The sequence below is a fragment of the Drosophila yakuba genome, chromosome X (assembly GCF_016746365.2).
Source record: "Drosophila yakuba strain Tai18E2 chromosome X, Prin_Dyak_Tai18E2_2.1, whole genome shotgun sequence".
In the NCBI taxonomy this organism is placed as follows: Eukaryota; Metazoa; Arthropoda; class Insecta; order Diptera; family Drosophilidae; genus Drosophila; species Drosophila yakuba.
This window is the reverse complement of record NC_052526.2, coordinates 11185503-11209598: the sequence shown is the minus strand read 5'-3', so window position 1 is coordinate 11209598 and position 24096 is coordinate 11185503. Positions and strand designations below refer to the sequence as shown.

Sequence of the window (24096 nt, the reverse complement as noted above, 5' to 3'; positions counted from 1 at the left end):
TTTTTCCACTGGCCGATAAGCCATGTGAACCACAATATAAATGCTGCTTATGTTGGTTTTCATTTGATTTATTTAATACTAAAAATTGTAACTTTGATTTCGTTTTGTATATCGGTTTAATTTTATTGATTTGTTGTAGTTTTAGTAGAATTTTACTTCTATCATGCGGTTGCCCTGCGAGCTTTTCACTGCTCTTCAGTTATCAGTTTTATCGTTATATTGATATAGTTATAGGTATATGTAAAGTATATAACACTATTTGTTGTGGTATTTTGTCAACTACTTTCCAGTTCTTGTGATTTCAATTTTATCGCTTGGTTTTGCTGGTTTTGCTCAATGGATCAACAATGAATGAAACGAGTAACGCAATCAATAAGTGCAAATCAAGATGAACACTGAAGACTGTAGACTGTAGACTCTTGCTCAATGGAAGCTGAACTTGATTTATTTGAATTAAATATACGCTATACGCGAATGTGCCTGCTAATTAATTGCGTTCAAAGGAGTTTCGACCATTCTCGTCCAAGGTCAACAAATCGTTACCGTCTGCTTTATGTCTGGGCCCAAAGTCATTGGCACTCCACTCGCACGCTGAATTGATAAACGCCAAGAGTCTTTTCACATTTCCACATTTATCAAATCCAACTGACAGGGCATTGAAATTAGCTGCTATCGACGAGGGGGTTCATTATACCACCAACGCCCCCGATGAGTCACTTAAGTGGGGGCAATTGTTTGAACGGCAATTTGCACGAGTTCCACACACTTATTGGTCAAACGGTTAACACCAAACTGTATGCGCGGGCCAAGTCTAGACTTTGGCCAACAATAATGCTCCATATGCTTGTATAAATTTGTATAAACTATTTTGGATATCGTATAATTTGTGCCTTTGCTTGCCATAACATAATACGCAATTAACTCTAGACTTGCCAATTTCTTAAGACTCGAGGCTGTTGAGGGATTCTGTTCTGTTTCTTTTCTTTCATTTCTGTTCGTTTCTTGGGGGAACTTTGACTTTCTCGGGAATGTTTTCTATATTTAAATGTCTGTTAACTGCTGCTGATTGTTAATACTGCGCCCCCCAGCAGCCTCGTCTTTCAGCCGCAAAAATATCTTTATATATAGTACATACATTACATAATCATAATCATTAATTATTGCGTAGAACAAAAAATTCTAATCGTTCTGCCAAAGTCGGGACGAAAACTTAAGCATTACATATACTAAGTGTTTACATAACAAAGTTTTGTGACATCGTTTTCGATATACTTACAAGCTACGAAACATATTACATAGATTTCTTATCCGTTTGTCATGATGGGCAAATCAATGGAATTACAAAAAATTAAGTTAATTAAGTTAATCGGTCTTAGTCGCGATAAGTAACAAACCTAAGCACTGAGGACGTCATGCTAACAAATGATAATAAAAAATTGTCATAGAATACGAAACTCAATAGTTGCAAAAGTAAATGTATAATATTGCACATGGAAAACATGATTTAACCTGAATAATTATATTGTTTGTGGATAATTGTTAATCGTTCGAAAGTCGATGTCCAAATCGAAATCGGATTTCGCGACAAGCTGCCAAATCGTTTCAGATGGTTACATTAACCATAGAAATGAAAATATGGGTTTTTGTTTAGGGATAAAGACAAGCGCTACTGTTAACTAAGTAGAATATCGTAAGTATTGTGAATATCGTAGTCGTTATCGTAATATCGTTCTTAAACGGGGAGAATTTGGTGACCCCTTTTTTCGTGGTTCTTTCACATATCGTTTTAAACTATTTTTAATAGTTGTATATTGGTTTTTTTTTTCAGTTTCTCATCTTGCACTTCTCTCTGCATTTGGCCACGCTTGTTACTTTGTCTTTCGCACTTGGTTTTATTTTTTAGTTTTAGATTTAGATTGGTTTAGCTTACTATACGAGAGTTACAAAATTCATTCCAGACAACGGTGTGTTTGAGTGTTAATATCATTCTACAGGGATGAAATCATAATATAAATCAAATCGATTAACCAAGCATTTTCCGCACACTTTAAAACGATGTGCGTGTTGATTAAAATCGGTTACTAGCCAAGAACAATTGGGTTCGCTTAAAACTTACATTAAAAGTGGTTTACAGGATGTCTGGGTTGGGAAATGGGTTTGTTTTTCCTCAGGGATTTACATAAAATTCATTGCATTGCATATGTGCCATACATCTAGGGGATATCCAAATGCCAATCTCCTATCTCCAATCCATCGCATAGCATAGGATCGGATTGGATTGGATCAGTTGCCGTATTGATTAATGTACAGGGGTGTAAAATACTCTCACAATATCGTTTCAATTAGGATTTAAAATAAATAAATATGAGTGTGTTTCGATTGCAAAACATAACAGTAATAAAATTATTGCCAAAAAAAATTGATTAAAATAATAATAATAATAATCGTAATGATATATCCATATCGTAATAGTAAACTTTTAACGAATATTATACATAAATAATATTGTAATGGGATTGCAATTATTCTGCCAACTTTCTCTTACTTCCCCCCTTCTCACGATGCTCCTCCTCCCGTTTCCGTTTCATGATCACAGGCACTACATATATATCCATCTATATATATATATTTAAATATATATATATATATCTATATAAATCGCCTCCAGCTTGCCCACCCATATAGAATTGGGTGTATCCTGTACTGCCCTGATGCTGCCCTCCCCTTTCACTCTCTGCTTTTCTCCTGGTTGTGGTCGTTGGCTGGTGAGGATATGCTGAGGATCTGATCCACCTGTACGTTATGTGGACAGCTCCGTACTCCCGCGCCTCACCATATTAAGATCGTTGAAGTCGATCTCGGTGGATTCGATCGATTGGATCGAGGAGCTGCGCAGTTTGGCGCCCGGAAATTTGCCACGACTTTTCAACGCCGTCAGCTGCAGTAAATCGAAGAGATTCATTAGTTTGTTATTCATTAAAAATATTAGTAATAAAGATAGACGCAAAAATACGATTACAAGGCTAAAGCAGTTGCTAATTTTGATCATGCGGCGATTAAGAAGAATTCGACATTTTTACTTCAAATGAAAATTACATTTAAATGTATAATAATAAGTTTAATGTTTAATAATACCAAGTATCACAAAACTTAAAAAAAGCCGCCTGAAGTGCTTTAACCGAGTAATTAGAAAACAAGAAACATAGATTCGAGTACAGATAAATCTTATTAAATGTCCGTGTAGAGAAACGTGTCTTAAATACCTTATTGATTAGTTGCTATGTGTGTGAGTGTGTCTGTTAGATAAGAAGGCATGCGAGCGTGCAGAAAATTAATAGTATTACAAAATGCATTTGCTATAAATTATAGATTTAGAACACTCCCTCATGTACTTTCACAGTTCAATTAACAATCGAATAAAAATAATCCATAGCAAGGTCGAAACGAACTCATGTCAAAACAGCATCAACGGATGCCACATTCTTACAATACGTCATTACAAGTATGCAAAACAAACAAACAACAGCGGGTTCTGATTAGAAACCAGACACCTTCCATGTCCATCAGTCAATCTTAAATACGAATGCTACTAGGAGTCATTGACCCACATCGAAATAAGGCATAGAAACGATCAAAACTAGAAGGCATTCAATATAAAGGTTCGCGTACAAGCTCAAAGCTCGCAGAAAGCTTTGGAAATTCGGAGAGAAGTACACTATGCAGCACGTTTCAGGTACAATATTAATATATTTATTTATAATGTATATTTTTGAGCTCTTAATGTTATTATGCAGAACTAAATATGGCTTACTAAATGGAATTTCTTTCACTGACGAACTACTAGTTTACTAGGGATGCTGAAAACCGGCAATACAAAAATGGTTAAGTGTGAAAACTGGATTCATTCATGCATTTTTCAATTATGGAAGTAATGGGTTAAATGGCGAGGGTCTAGAGGCTACAGATCGTGCGAACTATGGGATGGCAAGGTCAACAGATGCTACAAATACGCAATGGTTAAAAAGTACTGAGATACTGAGATGTTTTTAGCAGTTTCATAGAGACCTGGATAGTTGGTAGCTTGGCCTGCTGCTTGACTTTTGATTTTCTTTACGTTTTCGGGAGTTCGGGAGTGTGTATGGCAATAGAAATTAGAGGATAATTGTGACTTCTTGACTTTCAAATTGGGTTTCGGTAATTTGCTTTTTAAATATTTTTGTTTTTGTTTTTTTTTGTAATTTTCAGAATTTTGATCGTTTTGTTTCGTTATCAATCAATTGGTTTTCGTTTTCGGGGTTGTGTTAAAATTAGTTTAGCTTATCCATTTCCACGGTTCAGTGTCGGGGCTGGTTATTGGCGTGGGATACTATAGAGCGAAACCAACAACGCATTGTTTTTTTTTTTCGTTTTTTGCGTGTGAAAAAGAAATTCAATGAGAAATACAAGATTATTGTATTGGCTTACAGCAAATGGGTTACGAAATGGGTTAACAAAAATGAACCAACAAAATTATAAACAAAGCGTACAATAAAATCCCTGAATAGCGAAATCGATAAGGGTGCACAGTTAAGCACAACAAACTCAAGAATTCTTTGGTTTTTTAAATTTATAACTTCTGTTTCAAATCAAATCTGTATTTTTGACGATTTGTGAGAATAAATCGTTTTCTTATCTATCACGAACAGATGTGATTTGAGCGCATTTGCTTTGAGCTTCTTAGCTAGCAAACAAAGCATATTTTAAGTGAAAATCGGTAACAGGAGGCCACAGCGTGCGCCTCCAGATTGGAAACATGTCTCTGATCTGTCTGACCTTTGGATTAGTCAGTTGGGTGAGTTGGGTGAGGCATAAAGTGGGTGGAGGTGTAATTATTGAATGTCTTCTGCTGCTGGCATTTGAATGAACTTAAAACGAGACCGAAACCGAAACCGAAACCAAAACCAAAAGCAGTGGGAGATTAGCGACAAATGCTGTGGGCATTAAATGGCATCCCGCGCTCACCTCCGCCTTCATGTCGGCCAGCCTGTCCTGCAGGTCGCGCACCTTATCCGAATCATCCAGATTCGCGCGCAGTTCGCCCTCGGCGAGCATTTCCGAGTTCTGTAATTTGCAAAAAACGCAGCAATTTAAAACATGTGCCAAGCTATAAACCACATGCAGTGAATAAATACCTTGGTCTCAAGTCGGGAAATTTCCTGTTTCAGTTCAGCCACCGTTTGGCTTTGCTCGGTGAATTTGATTTTCACGTTCATCAGCTCATCCTTCATGCGAGATTCCAGATCCGAGTATCTGGAAATGAATTTAAATGTTTATAATACGTGACACTACTTTGTAAAGGCAATGTAACCGACCTGTGCTGCTGCTCACGCGCCTTGTTAGACATGTCCTTCTCCCGGGTGACGGCCATTTCGAGCTCCTCCTTCAGCTTCTTGTGCTCCTCGTCCTGCCGCCTCAGCTGATTGGTGGACACCTGTACCTGCGTCTCCAGCTCCATGACCTTGAGTCGCAGCTCCTTGAGCTCGGTGAGCGTCTCCATTTCGCGAATGCGTGTGGTCATCAGCTCCTCCTCGAGTTTCTGAGTGTGCTCGCTGCTCTTGGAGCTGTCAAAGAAGTTGGTCAGCAGCTTCTTGGGCGTAGAATCCACAGCGTTGGTAGTGCGTTCGCTTTCGCTGCGCTGATTCTCGGCCAGCTGCCGCTGCCACTGGCTGCTCAGCTCCTGCACCCTCTGCTTGAGATCCTTAAGCGATAGTGAGGCCTCGGCCTCGCGAAGTTTACTGGCAATCAGTTCATCCTGCAGGTGAGCCACCGAATTGTCGGGCGTCGTTTCACGCAGCGTCTTCTTGTCCTCCTCCAGTTCCTCCACCTTAGCCTTGAGGTTCCTGATCTGATCCTCGCTTTCGGCCAGACCCTGACGCACCTTTACCAGTTCCTCCAGCAGACAGGAGACCATCTCGTCGCGCTGCTTGAGCGCCTCCTCCTTCATGCAGAGCTCGTCAATGGACGACTGCCGGGAGTTGTTCTAAATGTTGATCAATAATGGGATTAGTTGAGCTGTTTTATATGAACAGTGAGTGGTTTTGGGCATGCAGAATGTGAGTTGTTAGCTATGAGACAAACCAGTCTACAAGGGTTAGGAATTCCATTATGTACTTATCCTAGATTATAGTTCTTTATTTGCGCCCAGTAAGCTTCGAAATAAATGAATAAGCTGAATTTTCCTTGTACGTTGCAGGCTTGATATAAATTTGTAAGGAAGTGCCCTTTCCAACTTAAATATTATTGAACACTTTCTGGGCGTACTGGTCACAAATACGTATATGTGTTTAGATATTCTATTTATGTATTTAGGGCAAAACAATAAACATGCAAAACAACAGAACGGCGGAGTTATTGTATTGTACATTCAAACTACGAAGCAAGGTTGCGTGAACAACTCACGAGATACTTACGCTGTCGATGGATACATTCTGTATGTGATTTGGGGATTTATTTTGAATTTATTTTTTTTTTGTATTAAAGCGAACAATTTGTGTGTGTGTATTTTGAAGCACCACAACCATAAGAAATCAAATAAAATAGAAAAGAATACAGAAGATTAGCAACAGATTCCGTTTTAGTTACAGGACAAATGACCGAGACATGGGGTCGAGTATCGCCAAAGTTAATGGGTGGGCCACCCAACAATACTTACATTCTCCTGCAGACGAAGACTCAGGCCGCGCACCTCCTCGTTGGCGTTTTCCAGCTGATGGGAGACCTCCAAGTAAGACCGACGCAGCTGCATCAACTCCGTCTGAATGGCATAGCTATAATAATATATAATAAAATATATCAATATCTACAGTTGGCAAATATAACCATATTTCAGTTGCTTACCTAGTTTCCTCCTCCTCAGCCCTGGAAACCTGACCACGCACCAGGCGATCGGCCAGTTCGGCGCTCTCGGCCTCCAGCAGCTCATTGCGCTGCTTCAGCAGGCAGTTCTCGCGTCTCAGTCGCCGCAGCTCGGCCATCTCCTCCTGCTCCTTCTTCTTGAGGTCCTGGTACTCCTTCTCCATCTTCTTCATACGCTTGGTATTCAGCTTTATGGAGTAGGCCAGATTGAAGAAGCCCTCGACATCCGCCTCCACGCGGCCGGGCAGCTCCTTTTGGAAGAACTTAAGCATTGCCTCCATGTCCAGGCAGAGCAACGTTTCCTTGCCGGTAAGCAGCAGGGCCAATGCCACCTTGAAGATGAACTCCATGCCCTCGCTGAGGAAGACGTCCATGATGCGACAACTCAGATTGACATTCAGAGTGGTCGTGTATAGGGTGAGGAACCAACTGGAGGCGTACATGGTCGTCTGGAAGCCCTGTTGCTGGAAGTGAATGTGCATGTCGGGTATCTGCTCCTGCACCAGATTCTCCAGCTGGTACATGCACAAACCCAATTCCGACATGGAGGGCTTGAACATGTGTCGCATCCGATGCTGCTGCATGATCTGCACGAGCACAGCGAATGCCTCCTCCTCGGGCATTTGCATCAGCAGCAGACCAACGATGAATCCCGAGCCCTGGCAATAGCCCACCTCGCGATCGTGTAGGGAATAGGCCTTGATCACATTGAAGAGCGCCTCCTGTCCGGGTCCATCCTTCTCCTTGAAGAACTCCACCTCGGGATAGGTGCGGGCAATGTCCCGTCGTATGACCTTTTCGCAGGCACTGGTCGCCTTAATGTACTCCGCATACTGCTTCTTATCGCCATCGGACGCTCCACTCAACTGCTGCCACACGATCGCTCGGAAGTGGTGTGGGATTCCACGGCGCACCAGCTCACTCACGCAGGGATTCTTTCGTTTCAGTGCTCCCTCCCAGTCATTGAGGATGGTGGCCCACGTCGTCCAGATGTCCTCTTCGGCCACCGAGTTTCCACCTGAAGCGAAGACAATAATTAGTCATCGAGTTCTACTTGTTCAGTAACTTAATACTACATTTTATGACATACATATCTGTTTTTTGCTTGTAATTTAGTCATGTTGGTCATTGTTTAGTCATGGTTTTGCGACCGAATCGGATTTAATATTAGTCACAGCCTTTTCACCAGTTAGCTATCACATGTCGAATCCCTTATCGATAATATCTTTTTAAATTAATTTTGCTACACAATAACTACACAGCGATTTCCGTCGTTGGTCATTCGAATAAAATGCTAACCTTTTGTATTGTATTTTGTGTTTTATACACAATTGAAATACTTATACTTACTCGACGTAAGGCTGATCTGACTCGTGTCCGAGTTCTTGCGACTGTGCGTGGAGTGCAGAGAGTTGAGGGACTTGGCATCGCTCTCGATGAGCTTGTTGGCCGCCTCCAGCTTGGCCAGCAGATCCATCTCGGAGGTGGGCAGGTTCTCTTCGCCGGGAAGTGCGCCGCCCTTCACGTCCATTTTCGCTTGGCTCTCGGCTGATGAGGCAGTGGTCGTTGTGGTCAGGGTCATCTTCTGACGCAGAACGACGTTCTCCTATCTCCGATCTCCGATCTCAGTCTATACTCCCTCTTTCAGAATCTTTGTTCCCTGGTCAACCTTTCCCTCGAACTCGACCGTTTCGATCTGTAGTGCTCCTGTTTCTGATCCAGATCCTGATTAGTGATTAATAATCCTCTGGCGTGTTCCTCTAAAACCGCCACATGATGCTCCCAGTTTCGCACACTGCAAGTGAACAGAACAGAAGGTAAAATAAATATAGTACTTAGCAAAATTATCAATTGAGATATAGTATAGTAGCTGGCGAAACTGAAGTTACCGGAATTCGAGGAACCAGCGAAATGAACTCCTCTCGAGATCTGGCATGTGCCACATAATGGAAATACTACAAAATACTATATACATATATTAAACAAATAGAAGCGAGTGCAAAGTATTCCACTCTGTTTGCCAGCCTCTGTGTTTTTGTTTTCCTCTTGTTTTGTTTATTATTCGTGCGCCCTACAAAACCCGTGCTTATAAAGGGGGTTACAGGGGGAGGGGGCGGACAGGGGGAGTGGGCGGACCTGCAACTGAACAATGGAAAAAGCTGTCAGGGCTTTCTGTTGATTGCCTAGGCGGCAATTTCATAGCGTCGGGTATGTTCAACTTTACCACGCAACTAGATCAAGTTTAACTTTCTTCTTTTTCACTGGCAGCACAAAATGCTTCACAAATTAGGTAATTAACTGAATTAGAAAGGAACTTGTTTCGATCTTAGAAATGCAGACATCTTAGCTTGGATATGAAAAATAAAGTAGTTTAGAGCTTATTTTGGACACATCACTATATAATTGTGAAAGTATTTTCTAAGAGAATCCCATAAATTTATCAAGAATTCTAAACTTTTTTTTTGGCTCTTTCAACAAAAACATTATAAATCCAATGGAAGTTCAAGCTTGTTAGAAAAAACACAACAATTATCAATTTGGAGAGAAATGATAGTCGAAGACGGGAGGAAAAAAACCACAAAAGACGTAATATTAGATTGGTAATTATTACTACTCAATTTTGATAAGTTCCACATTCTTCTTTGGCGTTTCAATCAATCAGTTTGTTTCTAATGCGGTAAACGACTGCGAAAGTTTTTTATTTTCAGTGGAAGTAGAAACGTAGCCACGCTTTTATCAACCTTCTGATAATCGAATATTATTGCCGCAGTTGCCTTTTTCTATTAATCCGACATTCCTCATTAGGCGATTCTACGAAAATGTAGCAATTGGTGGATCTATTGAGCTGGATCATTTCCCATTTATCACATTTTATTGCATCAGAAGGTATGTGATATTTCAATGTGATCTTATCTAAAGGCATCAAAATTTTACTTTCCAGAATTCGGCTGATAAGCAAAAGCTGTCATTTATAAAAATATCCCATTCGATACTAAATAGTAACATATTTTAAATGCATATTGCTTGGGGGTACTAATGGATACACTTGTAGTCCATCAGCTTGCTCTTAACCCCTTCCAAACCAGCTGTTCATATCTGGAGGCACTCTGAGCCGCCTTTGGGCTTCTGTCTGCTCCGTCTGCTTTGTCTGGCCATTATCTAATGGATTCCTCTGGCCAGACAATGCCACACCCCCCTTCACAAACGCCCCCGCCTGCCCACAGATGGCTGCTCCTGCCCCAGTCTGTGTGGTCTCAATAGAATTGAAAGGCAAAGTAAATTCAAATAAATATGTAGGTCAGGAAACGATAAACAAGCAGCCAGTGAAATACTTTTCGACTTTTCGTGAGCAAGTGCATCCAGACATTCAGATGGCTGCGTGTACGTATGTACATGGTAAATGTTTATAGATATTTGTATGATGCAGTGGGTAACCACTTGAGTGGTTCCCTTTTCAAATGATAAATCAAAGTTTTTAAGTTGCCGAGACTAATGAACGAGTTATAATTACCAAAGTGGGGTTGTATATGAAGTGTATGGTAGTGCTCCTATTGCAATGTCTGCATTGCTTATTTTATTTTTGGTCTGATTCACTTAGGTGCGAACGCAAACCTTTCATGAATCAGTCAGAAAACGTTTTAAGCCCATTAAATATTCCATTTTGGCGTGTCTTCTCCTACAAGGCGTATCTCTCAATTTAGCTACAGTAAAATACGGGTAGGTAAGTCTACTTGCGTCAATAATTTAGCTGCGAATCTATGGTAAACTTAGGTGTGTTTAATGTGTTAAACGAAACACATTTTAATTGCCTATTTTAAGGGCTTGTTTCAACCAAAGGGATGGTCGCGATTGCATGAAAAACAAAGAAACACACATACACATTTCTTACTAATTCAAAAGATGAAATCTTAAAGCAAATTTTATGTTATATTATTGCGCTACTTTACAAACAAATACTTGTCATTTCCTTGTTGTTAAAAGTATGTTACAAGACAACGGAAACCTATTCTGTGTTACCACTGTACTTTGTATGTGGCCAAGAATGACCGTGGCCAATATCAATACACTGTACAATCTTTATTTCGCTTACTGATATCAACGAACGCGCAGTGCCAAAGCAAATAAAAAAATATTAAAAAATACAATTTGTGCACCTGGCAGAAGCAAACAACAAACAAATTTGATTAAGCAGAAGGAATTGCGATTCATTTATGGCAAGCCCTTAAATTGCAAATTGACATAACCATATCAAGTAGATCCAAAACGAACACCTGCCAAGCGATTCTAACGAAATGGATCAATTTCATTTTTTGTTTTTCTTTGGTTTGCCATTTAAGAGCGTTAAATGTGACACTTCATGTGAATTGTAATTGGGTGAGTCACTGGATGTTCCAACTATCACTAGAACACATGATAAGCGATAAGGTCTGAAGACCAACATGACGTATACGCAACGTGTGCCGCAATAACCCTTCCACCATTTATTACTCACTTATCCCACGCAAAATGATCGATTAAAACAATAGACAACACCCGCTCACATACACACACACATAGAACTGTTGGGGTTAAGTTTTATTGTCCATGTAAGCAAACAATTGCATTGTCGGTAAATTGCAAAAAGGCGGCACATGTACAGTGGTCCTACATTTTGGCCAAAGAAATTCGTGACTTTTCCGTGTATTTCCATTTATATGGCATGCCAATCAATTGTAAGCTTACAGCCAAAAGTACTTGGAGTATTTGCAATATTCGGATAACAAACCCAAAAGGCAAATACAATTTATCGACTGATCACTGTACACACAAAAGAGAGTTAAAAAATGCAACATTTTCAAATCGCGAAAGGCAATGCCAGCCGAAAAGCTCGCGTTCCAAAGTCAAAGGCAAATTGTTCAATTGCCGAGGTGCACTGAGAGAAATGCCGCCGCGGGGGCGAAGTAAATGAAATAAAACCAAAGTTATAATAAAATAGAAGAGCTGCCAACTGGAAAAGATAAAGACATGGCGCAAAGGCAGCCACAGGTAATATCTCATCGATACGATACGTGTTGATTAGATTTCGACATGACATACAAAAAACCAACAAGTGTTTGTGCGCTGTGTGCGTTGGTGTGTGTGAGAAAGTAAAAGCAAAGTAAAAAAAAATAAAAAAACCAAAACCAAAACAACAACAGCAAAAGCACAAGCAAAAGCAAAGGCAACAGCAACAGCAACAGTGCAATCGTAAAACCAAATCTCCATTGAAAATAAGGTTAGTTCACCCTCGCGTTTCAGAGTTTCAGTACGAATTGTCGTGTCAAGCGCACAGGAAGCGATCGCAACCCGGATCGGATTGGATCGGCCGGATTGAGCCGCCATATGTACTATATATACATCGCAGACTTTACGGTGAACAGCGACGATCGCATGTGGACAAACAATTAAATGTAATGCCAAACGCCAAACAAAAATAGTAATAATCGGCTAGCATTCGGCTCGAGTTATCTACAAAATATAGCCCTTCATTGAATAACACGTAAACATCGTAATGGAAATTGCCAAATAAAGCGTAAATAAACTAATCCAATTTTGCATGCCACAAATAAACAATAAACAAGACAGCGCTATCAAAACTTAATACATAGTTAAATTATATACAATTAATAACTAATACCGATTTATTTCAAACAAAGAAAACAAAAATTCTTTTGTGCATTCTGGTAAAAAAAAAATGTATTACAAACACTTGAGTCATTTTTTTTTTTTATGAGCAATAAGAAAACAGAATTCTATATTGTTTGTTGCTTTATTGTGCTATATCTGACTTAGCAATTGAGCAATACAAAGGAAATTATAAAACAAAGAAAAATTTGTTGTTAACAAATGCGTAAGGAAATGAACTAAATCATAAACTGGTTTGCAAAAATCCACAAAAATTAAGCAATCGAAATATAATTTTTTTAAGTGTGTCTTAAGGAGTTTATTTTGGTTACCATTCAAGTGAAATCATCACCAATCGCGGTGCATATAAATTTCGACACAGATCCAAAGCAAATAGAAATAATTGTACACATATATATATATTATTTACTGAAACGAAAACCTGTTTTTAAACTCCAATTTCACATAGATGGAATACAACTAATGATAGTAAAAGCCAACGCACAATAAACAGCGAAATAAACAAGTTTTCGAGTTGGCAATTATAATATTTTTTGCAAGCGCTCTACTATTTTGCTTTTTTTTTTGTTTCCACTACCAATAACCATTGTGTTTTTTGTTTTGTTTCGAATTTTTTTGCATGTGAAGACAAGGTCAAAGAAGCGCTAAAAAATACAACAAAATAGAAGAGAAGTAAAGTCGAAATAGACACAGAAGTACCAGCAAAATGACGGCCAACACAACGACGTCGGAGGAAAATCTGCTGCGAAGTGGCGGACAGCCGCAGGAGCCCTCCACGCCCACCTCGGATGCAGAAGTGGGCGGTGGCACGCCCAACGAACTGAGCGAGATCTTCTTCGTGGACAACAGCCGGCGCAAGCAGAGCATCAAAATCCAGGTGAAACTCTGCCCGGAAGGGGTTTACCTGCGTCGCGAGACCGACGAGGATGATCACATCAATGAGCAGCTCATCAGGATCGATGATATCATTGGATCGCGCTACGGTCCGCGATTGAAGAAGCGGGCGCGTGGTGGCCTAAACTCCTGCCGGAATCCAAATGTACCGGGCCAGGAGGCGGATCCGGAACCGGATAGCGATAATAGCGCCTATTTGTACATCTATGCGTATCTGAAGAAGGAGAAGCCGCTGCGGCGTGTCCAAACGCTCAGGATTCTACGCTTTCGATCGAGCAATGACTATGGCGTGAATCTGCAGACCGCCGAGCTGTGGCATCTGACGATACGGAAGCACAAGCGCGGCAATGGCAGCAGTTCGCCCGCCGATTGTGGCAAACCGTTGCTCATACTCCTGAATCCGAAATCCGGCTCTGGCAAGGGTCGTGAGCTCTTCCAGAAGCAGGTGGCACCTTTGCTGACGGAAGCCGAGGTGCAATACGATCTACAGATCACCACACATCCGCAGTTTGCCAAGGAGTTCGTGCGGACCAGAAGGGATCTGTTGGAGCGATATTCGGGCATTGTTGTGGCCTCCGGCGATGGTCTATTCTACGAAGTGCTCAATGGGCTGATGGAGCGCATGGATTGGCACAGAGCCTGCAGGCAACTGCCACTTGGCATCATTCCATGTGGCTCCGGTAATGGTTTGGCAAAAAGTGTGGCCCATCACTGCAACGAACCGTATGAACCGAAGCCCATTCTACACGCCACCTTGACTTGCATGGCGGGAAAGAGCACACCCATGGATGTGGTCAGAGTGGAACTGGCACCGGGGGATAAGCACTTTGTGATGTACTCTTTCCTGTCGGTGGGCTGGGGCCTGATAGCCGACATCGATATAGAAAGCGAGCGATTGCGATCGATTGGAGCGCAGAGATTCACGCTTTGGGCCATCAAGAGGTTAATTGGCTTGCGCAGCTACAAGGGCCGGGTGTCCTACCTACTGGCCAAGGACAGAAAGGAACCACCAGTGGAAGCGGCAAAGGAGGCTCGAGAGATTCCCGTAGAATCAGACCAGCAGAAGCGACCGTCTTTGCCATTGAATGCCGGGGAATTCCATGATCTACCCGAGGAGGAGGAGGGGGATCTGGATGGAGAACAGTTCGCCGACGCTATATCCCTGGATCGTTCGGTTTATCGCCAGCATGCCGACAGTTGGCACTCGGCCATGTCCAGGAGAACGGCCTATTACTCCGTGGGAGGACCCAGTATGCGATCCAATCGCAGCCGAATGAGCATTAGCCAGCGAATCGAGGCGGCCAATGCGGAATTCGCAGAGAAGGTGCCAACGGGCACCATTCCCGGATTACAGATGCCGCTGCCCAGTAGCGAGGGTTGGATCTGCGAGGATGGTGACTTTGTGATGGTCCATGCCGCCTATACCACCCATCTCTCCTCCGACGTCTTCTTTGCCCCCGATTCCCGACTGAACGATGGCCTCATCTACCTGGTGATAATCCGGAGTGGCGTTAGTCGCCATCAGCTGCTCAATTTCATGCTGAGCCTGAACACAGGCACCCATCTGCCCATCGGCGAGGATCCGTTCATCAAGGTGGTGCCATGTCGGGCATTCCGCATCGAGCCGAGCAGCACCGATGGCATCCTGGCGGTGGACGGCGAGCGGGTGGATTACGGACCCATTCAGGCGGAGGTGATGCCCGGCCTGATCAATGTGATGACCACCATGGGTCAGTAGTGTAGCAATCGTGTGTGCAATATTAAATCCATATGCTGTTTAAAGCGCATTAGGGTCATTCAGAGAATGTCAACATGTAATAGTTTCGTTACATCAAATTTAGTGTAAAAGAAGCTCAATTACTGAAGTTGTAGAGTCAAAATTGTGGCCTTTCCTATAATAATTCTTACTAAATCGATGCCATTTTAAATCAAGAATAGAAAGAATATTTTTTTTCAAGTACACACATTTTGACATTATTAGGTAGTAAAGTTGACAAAAGTTCTATTATCTCTGATTCTATTATTAGTAAAACCCCATTCTCATGACTCTGAAGCGCAATCTGTAATTTTACCATCCGCCCATGTATCAAACGGAAAAAGAACTTCACTCTATGCACTTAAGTTGTTGGTTAAGTTGTTTTCTATTATTTTTTTTCAGTCGCTTTTAATCGGTCGATAGTGTTAATTATTTTAAGAACCATACGTAGAAAAATAAACCAAAATGCTATAAAAATGTGCAAAAGATTGTGCGGGTACAAGGGCTACTGGTACTTTTCAGGTGTTTTGCTGCCGTGGAAACTATTCAGATTCTGTTGCCAATTAAAACCATAGCTATGCAAGTTCTTAAATATACATTAAAAAAAATCGACAGGGAGCGGGAATTCGCCGCTCATCCGGTTGCATGGCGATCTTTATTGATATGGGACCCCAAAGTTGGGGACTTGAGGGGCCCACGAAAGCACCTACACGAAGGCACCTGGTCGATGTTCAAGTGGGGACTTCACACATGTGTTAATACAAACACCGATTGGCCAGATTAACCCTGACAAAATACAACAAAAACAACGCGATTGCAATGGATTACGGTTACCCAACCAGATGGAAAATTAACACCTAGAAACACTAAAGGTCAAGTTGGATGGCGATGATAGCGCTAATCATGAAGTTCATAGTTGGTTACTTAATTAATCAGGCTGTAAAACATCTGTAAATATTAACTATTTAATATAGTAATTATATAAAAATATACATGTCCTAACCATTAACCGCTCATAGGAACAAGACTATCGATTCGGAATTTGTAAAACACAAAAGCCCATCACAAACTGTGATAGATGTGACCCATTTTTTCCAGTAAATTGTAATTAACCAGCCTTTCATTCTAACGCACACATCAGATGGGATTATCTTTGACAGGCACTCAAACAAGTTGAGCAAATAAAACTCTTTGATATAAACAACATTCGAAAATGGTAATAAACTATATGATAGACCAAAGACCAAAATGGTAGTCACACTTGCAGAGCGGTTTTCGGTCTTCATTGATATTTGGCTCAAAACCGCTTATGTAGACCAGTCTACTGCGGATACACTGATAAGAAGATAGTAAGTTGAGCTCTTATCATTCACACACGCACACGCACACACACTTTAAACGATTGGCAATATTCAGAAACTTGAGGTATACTTTTAGGCCATCCTAGTTAGCGTATTTCACTTATTGGAAAATCTGGGACACAGTCACAGGCTTTGACGTCACAAAGACACGAGAAATTTAACCTGATTTCCGATGAATGAAAATCAATAGGTATGTGCGATGAGTTTACTTCAATTCAAAGTCGTCATACTTTTAGGCGGGCCAATTTTCGTGACAGTGGACAGGGCATTTGGAAACCTACAAGTTTGCTTACATATATTTAGCAGCAGTAAATGATACTAATATTGATTTAATCAAATAATTTAACAAAGCACCAAATAAACCTTTGGATTCTACATCTAAGCGGTAACCTTTTGCTGGAGACCACTGTACCACCAGCATGTATATTTTTGTGCTGAATTGGCAATCCAGTGACATTATTTCACTGCCACTATCAATTCAACGCAAAGATAATTGCGGCAACAACAAATTGAGCAAAAATATTGCCAGCAGACAAGTGCGCATACATATGTACATATGTATGCACATATAGATGGAATGAATAACGATAACTAATTGTAGTCACAGTCTGTTAACAGATGTTTGCATTTCGCTGGCGGCGATACAAAAAGTAGCCTCTGGACACTAATGAATGGATCTTAAATTAGACAGAAGAAGCTCTCCCTGAGTTTGCAGCTTAAACGACAGAGGACACATATACACATATATATTTCTTGCATGGTCTGTGGAGTTGGGCCCCTTAATTATTAACGCCCACTGTGGGTTCTAAGACCTCTCAAGTTTCTACAGCCTTAAGCTTGAGTGCAGGCAAAATATACATACATATATATATATATATTATAAATATAAATATGAATGTGTGTATATATGTACATATATGCCAGCATACAGAGTGAAGCAGACTGGCATGTGTGTGCTGGCAGATATTTCTGCACTATTTCCAGTCTAATTCATTCATAGGAAGTTCTTCACATTTCGCTTTTTACTTCTGCTTCTTGGCTTGAAGTCGCTCTAGTCGGTGGCTTTTATGAGAATCGTTAATTCCGAGCGGACTCATGGTTATAGCATTATATATGCATTATATATGCACGACCGTTAGAAGTCGGCAACCCACAGATGGAAAAGGCAAACAAAAAGTATAAAAAACACCATCACAATTTCCAATTCGATTCGGGGTATTTCAATCCAACCGCTCGCTTTGTCGCAGGTAAACATTTGCAGTCAGATTTTGTGACTCATGGCATTTGGGATGCGTATTAAATATTCAAAAAAAAAAACTTGTTTTGCTCTCCCTTTCGATTTCTAAAATATCTTTCTTTTAATTCAGAATTGTATTGCATTATATCATATTTTCCATAAATATTGTTCATACTCAAAAACTTCACTTGAAAACCGAATTCCATTGTTGTTAGGAAGAATATTAAACACTCTTTGAAAGCCATTAAAAATAAATTATAAATTTCATGCTATTGCATTATTATTTGAAGAAGATATAATACATAAACTAAAACTTGAAACAGATTCGGTTTTAAATACTATTTCGATACATTGTTTTTCCACATAGAGCATTGGATATTCGCAAATAATAAGCTTTAGTTAAATATTGTGCCAGCCTCATGGCAATGTTATTTGACTTTATCTCCGCGGTTTGCTTAAATTATACATCTGCCGCAGACTGTCGACCGCAGTCACATCTGCTCCACATATTCTGCCGACTGCCTGTCGTGCGTATGACCTATTGCAATGGACTCCACTGTACCGGGGCGATTAGTCAGAAACCTGATGGTGAATGCTTTAGCTAATTTCTGTCCGTCTCTTTTCGACTCTTGCTACTTTCGAACAAATCACAATTTGCTTATTTCGTGTTTTCATTTTATTTTGTTTTGTTACCGAGTTTTGTTTGGTTTTTTTGTGTGCTTTTGTTTCTTTACCTTTTTTTTCCAATTTGTTTTTTGTGCCGGACAATAATGAATAATACATGGGTGACCGGGACGATAGCATTTAGCGAAGTTCATTTGCTGTCTTGCTAATTTGCGCACGCACACACGCCGCATTTGCATCTGCAATTTGCATTTGCATCTTTTAATGCATCTTTAGTCACGCCCCCAGAGCCATATACCACTTGCCACACTCGCGTCCATGGTTATAAGGCACATACACAGGCAGTGCGCAGATTAGCCGCATCAGTAATAGAGCACATTAGTTGCTTTTCAAATTTATCCATTCATGAGTTTGAAATATGAATTTGCAGATTAAGGCAGGCTAGACTTCAAGCTAATTGAATACAACTAGTATCCAAAATTTCTCAAAGTATTATATTTGTATATATCTGAAAGTAATCCTTTGGGATGGCAGAATCCTAATCATACGTCTGGCCCATACATGAATGTTCCCTAATATCAGAGCAAGTAGTTGTGCTTGGCTCTGTGTCCCCAATGTAATTTAAGCTAAATCATCGAAAATTCAAGAGTGCCACGCCCACGCGACCCCACACCCAACCACCGCCCACTTGTGTGTGCATACATAAAATTACAGATACATATACAGATACACAACCATGATACATATAGAACCAAGCCCTGAGTTGGCCAACTCTCATTAACCCAATTTGAATTGTTGACTCGCTGGCTATCTCGCTCCCACGCACGCCAATCGAGCCCTTGGCAATGGTGTGACGTCAGTCACAGTAAACACTCGATAATGCTAGTCAACAAAACCAATATACAACAAGTTTATTGGCATCTTTTTGCAGCCTTTTTAGTGAAAACATTTGGTAAATATAAAATAGGTTTGAAGAATACTTTTGCTTTGAAACAATGTTAGTTCAAAGGCAAGGTGGTGGTTACGCTTAACGAGCGACCACTGTCTGTGGGTGGCAATTACAAAATGCATTTACCTGTCTGCTTACCACAATTAGTGGAAATGCCAATGTAGCAATGTAATACCCAAGTGTCGCCCCAAACTCGAACTCAATTTCCCATCTATCGCCACGAGTTCTAAACAAGTGGAAAACAAGTGCAACAGTGGAACTGATAGGGCGTAGTACTCGTTTAAACCAGAAGCAGGAAGGGCGAATTAGGAAGCGCAGGGGAGGGGAGTACGAGGCCTATTCGATAAGAATTCGACGATTTCTTCAATCAGTCGAAAGACGCACTGTACGCGAGCACAATTCAAGATTTGAGAACAATGAAACTTTATCGCGCAAATTTCATTTACAGATGCAGTCAGAAAAATGGGTACGAGGTTAGTTTACGCGATATTAACAGCTTAATAGTTGTGTTAAGTCAGAACTATTGTGCAGTTTGCCAAATATTTGCATTTTAAAGTTACCATGCTATTTCCTAGTAATTTTTTATTTTTAGCAAAAGCCCTATTTCAACCACTCTGGTTGTGCATTTGAGTGGATATAAAAGGGGCGGCACGATAAAATAAAGTCCGGCAAGCGGAAAATATGAAACAAACGCAAAAGGCAGCGGCCAAATGGAATTATGAAATACGATTCCCCAGAGTTTTTTAGCCAGCCCACGGAAGCCCCCACTGACTCCCAACTCATTAACATAATTTATTCAGCACATGATGCTGTATGCTGCCAGTACACTTGGAGAAACGGTTGAGATAACGCAGAGTAATATGGCAATGCTAGAAAGTAATTTTGGTGTTTTAGCCGTTTTTATTTCAGTACTTAACGAGATGATCACGAATTCCAATGACCTTTTAACTTAATCATTTCAATTAGCAATCAATTTAAATGTCAAGTTCAATTCCGCAAGGGATTTTTGCCACACGATATATAATAATACATTTCCATTCACAGTGTACCTATACAAGTGTTGTTTCAGTTGCCATTGGCTGGAATAAGTTCCCAGTAGCATTCACAAGTGCTTCAATAAAAAGTGTTTTCAACGCAGTATTTGAGCCGTTTTGGATTTCAACAGCCGCAAGAAACCGAAACCGAAACCGAGACTGAAAATTGAAATGGTAATGGAAGTGGAAATGGAAATGGAAACAGACAAAACTCCTTCACTTTCCAGCAATAATAAATAGCAAAAACGATATGTGTCTGCAATTGCAGTTGAATGATTGAGTAAAACAGCACAAGGAATGACAGGGAAAAAACTTCAACCAGTCAGGAAAGACAACTGGCTAAAAAACAACAAACAAACCGACATTGTTGGCGAAACTGTAAATTCATTGCTTGAAATCTGAAATTTGACCAAATACGGTGGGTTTTGGCTTAAGCAAATACAGGGAATAATAACAAATATAGAAATACCCTAGTTATTTGGTGATACATAAATAATAAACAACATTTGTGTTTAAAGTGAGAGAAAAACACATTATAATTATTTCGGCGTTATTGGGCATTCACTGTGCCCCGAAATACCAGCACGTCTGCATTGGAGATTGGCACACATATCGGTATCGCCATTACCGCTTCTGTTGTTACCTGATTTTCTATGCTTTGGGGCAGGTAAATCAGGTAAGCCTCCAGTTGGCCAAGTGGCCACAATGGCTTGGCTCCGACTGTGTGGATGCTGGATTCCGCACCATTGTTGTTATTTTCGATATGTATGGGATTTATGTTGTGGAAGCTATTGCCTGATTTTTACATAACTGCACTTTTTGCTTCGTGAGAAAGGGACGGCTAACAAAAGGTAGCTGCGCAAGCGCAAGAGACGGCATGAGGTTGTAAAATTGTTTGAAAAACAAATTTCAGAGGAAGTAAGCAAATGCCGATAAAGTAAAGCCCAGCTACATGGATATTTGGTTGAGTTGCAAGAAAGGTTGCAACTCGAGCATGAACTTGACTCAAAAAATTAGTATTCGCTTAAACAAGTAATTATACATATATATTATATATGTTTAAATTATAATTTAAATGCACTTAAAATGTAAACAAATTCGGAGTATTTTGGAGCCTAGTTTTCTACAGTGATCACTGTAATTTCACAGTTGGCTTACTTAATTTGCGTTTAGTTGGGTTGCGCGAAAACGTGTTGGCAAGCGCTTGGTTATGATCCGTTAAAAAATATATGTACATATTAACATATGTATGTTTGTAGCATGTGCATAAATACAAAATAAATGCCGATAGGGAAACACACTCAAGTGCAAATTATTTTTGACATATATTTTTTGCGGCTTTGCGGCGAAGGTCGAAAGCTTGCGATCCAAATGGGCAACATAATAACCAGCAAACAGCCGCCAAAATATCGTAAAACAATGCAAATAATGAAACATGGCGAAAACACTTGAGCAGATAGTTGAAAAACCCGCTAAACGCAAAAAGAATTCCGTTTGGAATAAACCAAAAAAGTATCTTGACTTTTGTTATTTATCATTTTTCTTGTTTTTTTTTCTGCCAGAGAAGGCAGAATGAAGGCTATCCTGCCCCAACCTTCTCCAGATAATGACGGATGATACACCCACACACCCACGCGCTATGGAAATTTATGATCATAATTAACATGACGATGACTTTCTGCTCCATGTGCTCCACTAGTTTTAATGCTCGTGATTTAAATAAATAGCACAACTGAAATTTGAATAAGCACGCAACATTGCCGCGCACAACAAAACAACAAAAACAAATGATTAGAGTGCGATGGGTCTAGTACAGCAGAGGTCAAAGGATTATGGCTGCATTTCCCAAGCAAACTCCGCGTAACTCTGTGATTTTCTGCTTTTACTCATCTTTAAGATCTCAATATCATTTTGCACAAACCCCTCAGCTGCACGTAGATTTAATCTACATACGGATATAAAGCTTATCACAGCCGGCAGATAAACAAGAGTTCAGCAATCTTTAAGCTGATTTCAAGGAAATTCTCTCCAGCAATCCAGTAATCAAGTTTGCTTAGAATGCAATAAAATTGTTACATTGGCCGTATTACTATAAAACAAACAACTCAGGGTTTTGAGTTAAAATAAACTAGTAAATTACTAGTTTACTTCCAATTCATGACTAATTTTTTCACCCTCACTGTCCGTTGCGCCTACGTGGGCTGTGTGCAAGGTGGCAACGCTGCGTGCAAGGTGTCGCCGAGTTGGCAATGCGCAGGCGCAGAGCGGGCTAGAGCGAGATGGAGCGAAGCACAGTGGACATTGGAAAAAAGATGTTTGCTTAAATGTACTGAGCTTTAAAACGTAATTAATATATATTGTGTTTTAATTACAGTTTCTATAATGCTTTATATCCTATTAACATATTTAATTTTACAATTTACAAAAGCTAACTGCCTTAAAGAAACCTCAGATAAATAGTTTATAGTTTTTTCATCCCTCGCTTGTCGAAATTTTCCACTGTGCTTTGGGCCGCCGAAAAGTGGGTGGAAAGCAAAGCAAAGGAAAGGAAAGGAGAGCAAGACAAGGTTACAACAGAGCAAGAACAACAACAACAACTAGTAGCAGGAGCAGCTGATGCGGTGGGTGTGAAAGAGCAAAGGGAATTGGAAAGAGGAATTGGGAAAGGAAGAGGGAGGTGGTCTGTGGGCAGTGGGAAATGAGCAATGGGAATGACAATAGGAATAGAAATGGAAAATGAAGGAAGCGCAGGACTGCCCTGTTGTCATTGTTGTTGTTGCTCAGCGAAGCTGCGAAAAGAGATGATGTACGATGATGAATGATGATGGACAATGTGCGATGAACAATGGACAATGGACGCTTTTAATTACATTAATGCGCGAAAATAAAGCATACAAAATTTGTACCCGTTTTTCTTTTGCTGCTTCGCTAATTTGTAAAAAAAAAGAAAAAGAGTAGCAACTCACAGACAAGCAAGCAGAAACCCACACAGACAGCGAAAGAAAGTTTCTGTATTTTTTCTCACTCCACCTTTTTCGTTGATAATGTTTACACACACACGTAGAGTTATTTTACGGAAGAAGACGAAAAAGAAGAACCGCGCATAAAATATAAATAAAGATGCTGGAACTCACCTTTGCTGCTTCTTTCTCGGCCACTGTGAATGAACCGTTAGGCTGGAACAGGGGGTGGTGGTTGTGTTAGTGCGCTGCTGTTGTTGTTGCTGTTGCGGCAGCAACAAATTGCCGTTGTTTATCGTTTTTTATACGCGATTTGTTTTGAATCAGCTAGACTTTCCCACATCCGACCAAATCAATGAGTCGCGATCAACTCATTTCCGATCGAGAATCGTTTGCATTAACTCTAAAATACTCGACAATTTTGACGACACCACCGAACTTTTTGCTGCTGTAAACGTCACACAAACACACACACACACGCACATGCAATTGCACACACCTCAGCAGCAGCAATTTTTTTCTCTCGCCCTCTCTCTTTCTCTCCCTATGCTGTTCTTTATGACTTTATTTATTTATTAGTACTTTTTAGTAAGGGGAGTACTTTAATTCAATCACACTTTATACATCGACCGAATATTGCACTGGAAAAAAATACAGCGTTCGTTCGACGACGGTGAATGTACGAATGTTTTTTTTCGCCCACTGGCGGTGTGACCGTCGCGC

At 40.5% G+C, this 24096-nt stretch overlaps 2 protein-coding genes and 1 long non-coding RNA gene across 7 annotated transcripts; 2 read left to right on the top strand and 1 right to left on the bottom strand.

Moving 5' to 3' along the window:
* Nucleotides 1-52: 52 nt before the first annotated feature.
* LOC6525024 (ecotropic viral integration site 5 ortholog) lies at nt 53-24096 on the bottom strand. 4 transcript variants are annotated; one of them, XR_006245112.1, is made up of 10 exons: nt 23548-24095; nt 8245-8689; nt 6877-7912; nt 6692-6806; nt 6450-6467; nt 5352-6019; nt 5172-5289; nt 5002-5100; nt 4066-4366; nt 2803-2938 (listed from the first exon to the last, which is right to left on the bottom strand). XR_006245112.1 is itself a non-coding variant. In XM_002100827.3 (9 exons), the coding sequence occupies exons 2-9, from the start codon at nt 8474-8476 to the stop codon at nt 2801-2803; spliced, it is 2424 nt and encodes an 807-aa protein (XP_002100863.2). In that variant the 5' UTR covers nt 8477-8689; nt 23548-24096; the 3' UTR covers nt 53-2800. The 4 variants fall into 4 exon arrangements, 2 of the variants coding, with proteins under 2 accessions (XP_002100863.2, XP_015046045.1); XM_002100827.3 differs by lacking the exon at nt 4066-4366 and having other exon boundaries at nt 53-2938; nt 23548-24096; XR_006245113.1 differs by lacking the exon at nt 6450-6467 and having other exon boundaries at nt 23548-24096.
* On the top strand, nt 2949-4168 carry LOC120320655. The gene is made up of 2 exons (XR_005560177.1): nt 2949-3733; nt 3795-4168. It is a non-coding gene; the product is annotated as an uncharacterized LOC120320655 (long non-coding RNA).
* LOC6525023 (sphingosine kinase 1) lies at nt 12164-15263 on the top strand. Of its 2 annotated transcripts, none has more exons than XM_015190560.3 (2): nt 12164-12323; nt 13186-15263. In XM_015190560.3, exon 2 carries the CDS (start codon nt 13265-13267, stop codon nt 15188-15190), a length of 1926 nt encoding a protein of 641 aa, XP_015046046.1. In that variant the 5' UTR covers nt 12164-12323; nt 13186-13264; the 3' UTR covers nt 15191-15263. The 2 variants fall into 2 exon arrangements, with proteins under 2 accessions (XP_015046046.1, XP_002100862.1); XM_002100826.4 differs by having other exon boundaries at nt 12164-12445.

What these genes read in the sequence shown, in the direction of transcription:
- LOC6525024 (XM_002100827.3), bottom strand. Translation starts at nt 8,476, where the DNA reads ATGACCCTGACCACAACGACCACTGCCTCATCAGCCGAGAGCCAAGCG. An exon ending in GCTGAGGAGGAGGAAACTAG is followed by an intron (nt 6,807 to 6,876) that starts GTAAGCAACTGA and finishes ATATTATTATAG; the next exon opens with CTATGCCATTCAGACGGAGT. An exon ending in TGGCCGACATGAAGGCGGAG is followed by an intron (nt 2,939 to 5,001) that starts GTGAGCGCGGGA and finishes GATTTACTGCAG; the next exon opens with CTGACGGCGTTGAAAAGTCG.
- LOC6525023 (XM_015190560.3), top strand. Translation starts at nt 13,265, where the DNA reads ATGACGGCCAACACAACGACGTCGGAGGAAAATCTGCTGCGAAGTGGC.